This window comes from Pundamilia nyererei, unplaced genomic scaffold (genome assembly GCF_000239375.1).
Source record: "Pundamilia nyererei isolate P.nyererei 1_Seehausen unplaced genomic scaffold, PunNye1.0 scaffold00187, whole genome shotgun sequence".
Taxonomy (NCBI): domain Eukaryota; kingdom Metazoa; phylum Chordata; class Actinopteri; order Cichliformes; family Cichlidae; genus Pundamilia; species Pundamilia nyererei.
The window spans coordinates 834,197-843,788 of record NW_005187588.1 but is presented as its reverse complement, the minus strand read 5'-3'; the positions used below and the strand labels follow the sequence as shown (position 1 = coordinate 843,788).

Genomic DNA, 9,592 nt, shown 5'->3' with positions numbered 1-9,592 from the left:
GTGTGTGTGTGTGTGTGTGTGTGTGTGTGTAGATAGATAGATGCATTTATTGACTGCTAGTTCTGGAGAAACAGTGCTCTGTCTCTCTGTATTCACTTATTATGCACTTCCTGGAACTAGCTAAAGCCTACATGAACCACGTGATGACCTTGTATTCTGGACCCCTGCTGATGTGACTCTTACCACTGCAGGGCTCTGTCTTTATCTCTCTTAACACTTTGAACACCCTCCTTATACTTTGGTTAGCTCAGAAACAAATAACACAGATAACAGGGCTATATAGAAATGATCAGCATATAAACGGGTCAGGAAACCATACCAATTGATGAATCTAGCATTATTTTATTCTTTTTCCTTTTTAACACAGTTTTTTTTGGGAGGGACAACTCACAATTAAACAAACAAAAACAAATTGTTAGATGTGCATTCATCTAATTCCAGACTATATATTCCTTGAATACAATTACCTCTTCAATTACAAAGTTATTCTACACCTTAAAACGATGTTTTAAAGATCTGAATGTGTCTTTTATACACAGTGATTTTTTTTGTCTCTGTATAAAAATACAAAAATGGGAAAATGATGAAACTAGGTAAATATGACAGGTTGGTGTGTCAATGAAACTGCAAAAAAACAAACAAACAACAACAACAACAAAAAACAAAAAAACAAGCACTACATCTCAGACTCCACAGTTAGCACGTTAAATGTTATGTTATGTTAGTTCATGACAATACAGTTACTCAAATGTCAAAAGGATAAGACTGGTGATATTCTGCATTTTTATATCCACACACAAATTGATTTAAAAGACCAAAGTCAACATGATTGAGTCTAGCTTTGTCTGTGTAGCTAAAAATTGTCACATCATGCACCACTTTATAGCGATGCTACCAGTTCTGAGGCTATACACATGAGCTAAATGTTCATCAGCAAACAATGAGCAGGCAGAAAATCATGATGGCATACTGACACAATGACACAACACAAAATTTAGTTGAAGCCTTTGGGTTTTTCAAGTTTTTAATCATGAATCAGGGAACTATAAAAATTTAAATTCACCAACTCAGCAGGACTCATAAATAAAATAAGCATTTTTATAGCAAAATTTCAAACAGCGAAAATCAACATGTCTGGGTGAAAGTATTTGACTGGCACTGTCACAGTTCCCTGTCTTGTTCCCTGATTTACAGCAGAAAAATAGTCAAATAAAAATGTCCCTTCATTTAAATAATGAAGGTAAAAACAATTAAAGTACCAAGCTGCTTTAAGAAATGATGATGTCCTTTATAAGGTTAATAGAATTGCACTGATGTTTGCTGCATTTATGTCTTCAGCAAGGCCAAACGGATTTGATGTTAAAATCATAAACTTGCTAAATTATGAAGTATTAGTACTCCGAGATCTAAGTCATCATAGTTAATAACCCTAACCCCACTCTAATAGTATGCTGTGGAAAAAGTAAAGGAGGATCTTTCAGGAGAAAAAAATAAAAAAAGACCCAAAACAAATATTACATATTCTGTGAAAAAAACACACGTACACACATTCTGATTGGCTAGCCTTAGTGTTAGGGTTAGGTTTGGGGCCGCGATATGGTGACTCTGAGAAACTAAAGTGGTTGGTTTTGATCCTTTCATAGGATTTGCTGACATTAATATAATTATAGATTTCCACTCGTATTTCAAGGTCACTTCAGTTAACGATGTAACGTTTTAGTGCATTTGTCTACGCAGTCATTTCCTATGTTACACTACAATATGTCCATTAGTATGTTTCTTTGCATCACACACAGTCACACACATACAGTTGTGGTAGGAACTTTAAATACATCGTGGAGATTTTTGGATTTTTAATGATTTCTTGGAACTGCTTTTTCCATGGTGGAATGACAGCATACATCTTTAATGACAGTAAAAAAATATCAATAGGGTGCACATGTTTGAATTTATTTTGGAATTTCTCTCATCCACAAAGCGTCAAAATGACATATTTGATTAAATGTCCCTTATCAAGTTGCAGTCCGACCAGATACTTTTGGCATCCATCAGTCTTGGCAGAGTTTGGTTTAAATTGGCTGGTCTCCTGGCAAAAACCTGGCTTTTAAGCATAATCCATAAATTTGTGTTCTTAGGTTTGAAAGCCTCACCTTTAACCATCCAAACATACCTCTTGTCATTGTGATCAAACAGCTCAATCTTTGTGTCACCTGACCATAAAATTTGGCATTTGGCTTGTCCACGTGGGCAGCTGAAAATTGTACATCAGTTGTTTAAGGTGTTGATTTTGGAGCAAGGACTTCTGTCTTGGTCAGCGCCGTCTCAGTCCATGGCAATGTAAAACATGCTTCAATTGTTCAGTTCCTACTGCTGGTTTTCCAGCAGTTTCCAGTTCATGGCAGGCTTGAGCCTTTGTGGTTTCTCAACATGTTCCTGAACAATTCCCTGTCATCTAAGGGGTGAGAGTTGGGGTCTTCTTCGAGAAGTTGGCAAAGTGGTGACAAATAACTTGTACTTACAGAGAATTGTTTGAATTGAAGAATTGAAAAAAGGTGTTTTAATAACATTGTACAACTATCAGCACAACCTAAATGAGTTTATGTATAATTTCGATCCTGTGTGGATTAGAGAAAATTCAAAATACATTCAAACTTGCACCCAGTTCTTGCTTTTTAAAGTCCTGTAAGTTGGCTTAATTCCCCCCTGGAAAAACAACAGTTAAAGAAATCATTAGAACTCCAACATCACAGTTACGTTCATGGCCATGACGAGTGCATGTAAACTTCTGACCACAACTGCACTTAAAATATCAAATCTCAAAGCGTGGTCATTTTCAGGATATTTAACTCTATTTTCATCCCATCTTCCGCTTCATTCTCTACACTCATTGCATGATTGTCATATACTGCTGTGTGTGTTGTCTTGTTATTTTCCAATTGTTCTGCTCTGTCTTCTTGGTCGTCGGATGCAGCTTGGCAGCATTTGCAGCAGCAACAGCATTTTGCGATTAAAACCCCAACTGCTTTGTCGCAGGGAGCCAGGGAGTGTGCCCATAGTGGGAGGAAGTCCCAGGATCGCAGGACTGCAGGCAGCCACCCAGGTTTCCGCTTTTGTAGTATGTTGATCACAATGATTATGATCAACATGATGAGTAGAGGAACACCCACGCCCACCAGTACCTTCCAGCCAGCCAGCGACAGGGCGAAAATGAGAAGCGGTAAAACGAAGAAGCAGCAGATGATGTAGACTACAGCAAACCAGCGGTACTTGCCCGTGATGTTGCCCAGACCTTTAGCCAACCGGATAGGGACGCGGGTAAATGGAATGGGATACCACAGAATGATGCCAGAGATGTTGAACAGGAAGTGCACAAGGGCAATCTGAATTGTTAACAAACAACAAGCATCAGTGTAAGTGCAAAGAGGTAGCTTGCTACAAATTCAGAGTAAAAAATGTAATCTTTTACAGGTTGATAATTTCCTGATAAGTTTCTTTTTTATTGAAAATAAATGATTTGGCACGAGATGTCAGAGCCACAAAGATACTGGTCACTTTATTAGGTACACCTTGCTTGGACTTCAATTCTTCCTGACATGGATTCAACAAGATTCAGAGATTTTGGTCTATATTGACAAAAGCATCGTACAACCTCTGCAGATAGGTCAGCTCCACATCCATGATATGAATTTCTCATTCTGCCACATCCTAAAGGTGCTCTATTTGATTGATATCGGGTAACTGCGGAGGCTGGGATGAGTACAGTGAACTCATTGTCACGTTCAAGAAACCAGTTTGACATAGTTTGAGCTTTATGACATGGTGTGTTATCCTGCTGGATGCAGCCAGCAGAAGATGCTCAGTTGGTACTAGGGGGTCAAAATGTGCCAAATATCTCCCACCCCATTTCAACACTACGACCAGCCTTACTCTTTGATGCAAAGCACAATGGAGCCATGTATGTTGTTTACAGCTAATTCTGTCCCAACCATCTGAATGTCGCAGAACCTGTGTGAACTGTAATCTCAGTTTCCTGTTCTTAGCGGACAGGAGGGGCATCTGGTGTGGTCCTCTGCTGCTGTAGCCAATCTGCTTCAAGGTTCGATGTGGTGTGCATTGAGAGTCGTTAATTGGTGGTTATTTAAATTGTACCTATCAGCTTGAAGCAGTATGGCTATTCTCCTCTGACCTATTTTTTATGTAGTTGTTGGGAAAATCCCAGTAGTTTCTCAAATATTCAGACCAGCTCATCTGGCACCAACAAGTCGAGATTACTGAAATCACCCATAATTGAAATGAGCTCATTTTGTTAATCAATTATAAGATTTCTCAGTTTTAACATTTGTTATCTTATCTATGCTTGGAGTTGTGAATAAAATACTGGCTCATGTGATTTGAAAGTCTTTTAGTTTTCATTTTGTTCAAATTTAAAGAACGGCCTTTTCTGGATAGTATTAACAAGTAGTTGATAAGGTGTACCTAATGAAGTGTCCAGTAAGTTTATATTTCCAACAGCTGTTTCCACAACGATTTGTCCCAAATTTTCATGTAGGCACCCAATTTCTCCCTCAAACCACAAATTTAAAGTTCAGCTAAATGTCACAGTTGAATAAAAATTAAATTAGTCGGATAAAATATTATTATTAGGGTAAAATTAGTCATTTGGACTTTTGCAGACCTTAATATGTAGGTAACCATAGGAAATATGTTAAATAGCAAATATGACATAATTTCTCATGAGAAGATGTACCTGCAATGATATTTAAATTATTATAAATTAAGAAAAAGATTTTTTAGTACAGTATAAAACCTTAGAAAGGCTTGTAGTGGTTCTAAATACAATTACTGATACATTTAATGTTAACCAGGAGGGGAGAGTGTTTTTGTGGGAATGACTGACCTGTAGAGCGTCAGCCAGAGTTTCTCCGGGACTAGCCATGGCTGCCAGAATGGCTGTGGTGGTTGTGCCGATATTTGAACCAAGACACAGTGGGTACGCTCTCTCTATACTGATGACACCAATGCCTATTGAATTAAAAACGACATGGTTGGAATACATATTTTCCCCATGTGTCTGACGACCATCACTATCTGCTTCACCATGGTATTACAGTTATTAGATTTAGGTCCTGGTCATTATGGATAAACAAAAATATCAAGAAAAGAACAATAATTTCACTCCTTTCAGACAGATTCTGTCCTTTACTGCCTAAAAAGTCACATAAAGAAGACAAACAAGATATAGAAATCTTTAGAAAAAAATATTCAGAAGGAAACAAATATTCTCAATCATGCATCAATGCTGTTTTTAATGATAAATACATGGAGGTGATAGAAGTAATGGATGAATGCATAATTAACCTCACCAACTAGTGGCGTAATGGCAGAAGTGAACACTGAGCTGCTCTGCACGATGAAGGTCATTCCAGCACCGACTAAAATGGCGATGTAGCCCGTGACCCAACCGAAGGGAAATGGGAAATCTGTGCAGATACAAGAACATTCATGTATTATTCTACACATCACATCCAGTTTTTTTTTACAGAATTTATAGAGTGCAGTGATGCTCACTGGTGTTGAGGACTTTCTTGATGACAACAGCCACCTGTCCCTTCAGCATAGAGTTGAGCAGCTTGACTATGAGGATCAGGCAGGAGCAGAGCACGAGCAGAGAGAGAGCCAGCAGAATCAGACCCACCGCCATATCAGACAGATTCACATCCACAAAGAGGTGTGTACCTGGCAACACACAGAAACACGCACATAATTACAAGAAAGAAATACACAATGTGGACAAAACTACCGGCCTACATGTCTTAACATGTCTTTGAATTCAAGTGTTTCATTCAGCCTCATTGCCACAGGAGTGTAAAAATGTTTATAGGTCTACCATTATAAACATTTGTAAAAGAATGGGCCCACTGAATTTGAGTAAGGTACTGCAATGCAATGCAACAAGTCAGTTTGTAACATTTTTTTTCCCACGATCAAGTCGAAGTAGTTTTGTTGCAAAGTGGAAGCATTCAGGAAACACAGCAACTCAGCCTTAAAGAGGTAGACCTGATAAACTGAGTGCTGAGGAGCGTGGTGCATAAAAGTCACCGGTGCTCTACTGATGCAATAACTGAACAGCTCATTACCTCTGGCATTAACATCAGCACAAAAACTGTGTGCTGGAAGCTTCATGGCATGAGTCTCCAAGCTGAAGCAGCTCCTGTAGGTATAATGTGTAGGTGTCCCACTACTTTTGTTCATATAATGTTGTAGTAACTTTTGTATGCAATTTACTGATAGACTCACAGTGCTATTAGTAAATTGCACTATTATTATGATGACATCTGATGTATATCTAATGTATATATATGTATATGAGATGCTTAATCTGGGCAGACTACTGTCCCACAAGGACAATGAAAAGTACACAGTTCAATCCAAATGTCTCTACAAGGAGACTGTCTATCATATTGTGATGGAAACATTATTCCTTTATTTACATAATTAAATTAAAGTAAATAGTGGTCTTACATTTCTTTATATTGTATGTCTGAGAAACGTTCTTTAGCGTGAAGGTATAATTGCCATCAACCCAGCACAGAGAAGGAGAGGTACAGTTCTCTGGACCAGGAACTGTGACATTCATTAAGGTCTGAAACAGGGTGGAAAACATATATTCAGCATTTAATTCTTAGTTCTTTGGAGTATATTTGGATATATTTGACATGCTTTGGTCTTACTGTGTTGGTGAAGGTTTGGCACCATCTCTTTATGAGGCTCTTGTTTTTAGCTTCTGGATCGTCGGTGGCAATCCCACTAATCACAGATGCATCCAGCTGAGTCAGAAGGAAAAAGGGAGGAGGAAATAAACTGTGAACTATAAACCATGAGAGATAACAGTCTTATATATGAGCATCTTATCTGTCTGATAATGTTAAGAGTGTGAAAAAAAGCAATAGACTACAGACATTCATGTCAGCATTCATCTTTCAGGAAATGAATCGTGCTGCTTAATACTTTGTGTTCTCAATGTCATTTTAGATAGAGGTGAAATTCTGCTGTTATATATAGATGTTATGCATGGCCACTCTTACTGTATCATCCAGGCCTGTCAAGCATGTTTTTTCACCAGATTGATGACCAAAAAATGAATAAGGCAGCTGCATGTTTGTTTGTTATTTGGAAAAATAAGATAATAATGACGTCTTACCTCTATGATTGATTCAGTGAGGGGGTCAGTGATCACATTTAACAGATCTGGGGCCTCTCCACTCTGGATTTCGAATGAATCAGTGATGAGCTTGGTGACCACAAACAAGTAACCACTGGCTACCTCCAGAGGCAGCAGCACCAACACTGAGAGCCAGTTAAAGAAGTCGTGCACTGTGGCCCCTGCGAAAGCTCTAAGTGCATAATGAAACACAAAAGCAAGACAACAATGACCTTTGATCTTTTTGATGAAAGCGTGATATCACTGCTTTCCAGGTAAAGAATTCTAGGAAATGTGTACCATTTATCTTTTCTCTGAACCTGAGATTCATAAAATAAAAATTAATTAACTATTTTGTTTGTTGATTTTTTCTTTTTTTTATTAAATATTACATGGTTAATTTTGTATTTATTTTATTTCCCGGAGGCCTAAGAATCTCAGGTTGAAAAGAAGGCTGTTTGTCAGTTACATAGTAGCAGGTTATTGGAGTTCAAAGAGCTTCAGAGGTAAGATAATAATACAGATAATAAGACAGTAATATAAAAGACCGATTAATATTCATTTACAGCTAAGTAAACAAGTCAAGAAAAGAACAAAACATCATAAAATGAAATAAAATTCACAGGATTAGTTATCTAAAATTGAATGCAGATAACAGTATCCATAAAAATACAATAAAGTAATTCTGGCGGAAACATGTTTAACTTCACAGTAAGTTCATCACACTTTTAATTTATCTATGTTCATCTTTTTAGGACAGATCATCACATCTTGCAAAAGTTTTGCGAGATTTCGCAAAACAAACTCGGGATCTCGCAAAAGTTTTGCGAGATCCCGCAAAACACCGGACGCCGGCTCGAAGCCGACGGGGAGGTCGAGGCACGATGTGCCGGGAAAGCGGTGTTCCTCCTGTAGTGGGTCTTAGCTTCAAGCTAACGGGAAGAATGCGGCTAAAACTTTTGCGAGATCTCGCAAAACTTTTGCGAGATCCCGAGATAGTTTTGCGAGATCTCGCAAAAGTCCGTCTTAATTTTTTTTTTCTCCCATGTCCCCTGCGGGGCTCCGTAAAAAATAAACAAAACCGCTCAATTACTTTTAGAAATATTAGGAGCATTGATCTATCAGCTCTTTCCCATGGCATTAACAACTTACCTACCATTGATGCCTCAGCTTCCATAGACTATAACACTATAACAATGAACTTATCAACCTCTTAGATACCTTGGCTCCCCAAAAAACTCGAACTGTTTCTTTCTGATACTCATCTGAACTTCGCCAACTTAAAGCTACTGGACGCTGCCTGGAACGTCTATCCAGGAAAACAGGATTTACTATTCACAAAGACATGTATCTCAGTCATATACAACACTATAAAGAAGCTATTCATCATGCTAAATCTGCTTACTACACCTCTGTTATTGAATCCGCTGAAGGAAACACTCGCACTTTGTTTTCTACATTGCATAATATTGTTAAACCCCAGATACCTTTGCCATACATACACACTCTTTTTGCAACAAATTTATGGACTTTTTTTACACCAAGATTGAGACTATTCATCAGCAATTGCCCTCGTCCTGTGAAATGGTCAATTGTTCTATCTGCATTTTTTGTCCTTCTCAGCTGTCATCCTCTCTATCCAATTTTGAACTTCCCACAATAACTCAGCTATCTTCCATAATTACTAACTTAAAGTCATCATCATGTAAACTTGATCCACTGCCAACAAATCTTGTTAAACTCTCATTCCCGTCTCTTGCCCCACTGATTGCTAATATCGCACACTCCTCTCTTATATCTGGTTCTGTTCCTTCTTCTCTTAAAACTGCAATAATAACTCCAATACTGAAAAAGAATGGTTCAGATCCCTCCAATCTAAAAAATTGCAGGCCAAGTTCAAATCTCCCTTTCCTAGCAAAAATTCTTGAAAAGATAGTGGCTGCACAGGTTCATCGTCATCTCATTGGAAATAACTTGTATGAACAGTTTCAGTCCGGCTTCCGTTCATGTCACAGTACAGAAACAGCCCTAGTAAAAATCACCAATGATCTTTTGCTTGTAGCTGATTCTGGACTTACTGTATATCCATTCTCATTCTCCTTGACCTTACAGCAGCTTTTGTCCCACCGCATCCTCCTTCACAGATTAGCATCTATTGGCATCAATGGTACAGTACTCACCTGGTTTACTTCTTATCTCTCTGGCCGCTCACAGTTTGTTCAATTACAGTTCAGTATCTACTCCAGTTAATTCCGGTGTACCCCAAGGCTCTGTCCTGGGTCCTTTACTTTTTTATCATCTATCTCCTACCCCTAGGTAATATTTTTAGGAAGCATAACATCCAGTTTCACTGCTACGCAGATGACACCCAGCTCTACCTATCCTCCAAAC

The 9,592-nt window shown here is 38.3% G+C and overlaps 1 protein-coding gene across 1 annotated transcript in view; it reads right to left on the bottom strand.

Moving 5' to 3' along the window:
• Positions 1 to 1,524: 1,524 nt before the first annotated feature.
• Positions 1,525 to 9,592, bottom strand: part of slc34a2a (solute carrier family 34 member 2a) — an 11,904-nt gene continuing 3,836 nt past the window's right edge. Inside the window, exons 5-11 of the mRNA XM_005747075.2 lie at positions 7,202 to 7,394; positions 6,732 to 6,827; positions 6,523 to 6,643; positions 5,569 to 5,736; positions 5,364 to 5,480; positions 4,898 to 5,022; positions 1,525 to 3,380 (exon numbers count right to left, since the gene is read on the bottom strand). Coding sequence (XP_005747132.1) covers positions 2,817 to 3,380; positions 4,898 to 5,022; positions 5,364 to 5,480; positions 5,569 to 5,736; positions 6,523 to 6,643; positions 6,732 to 6,827; positions 7,202 to 7,394 — 1,384 coding nt within the window. The 3' untranslated portion in view covers positions 1,525 to 2,816. The remainder of the gene's footprint in view (positions 3,381 to 4,897; positions 5,023 to 5,363; positions 5,481 to 5,568; positions 5,737 to 6,522; positions 6,644 to 6,731; positions 6,828 to 7,201; positions 7,395 to 9,592) is intronic.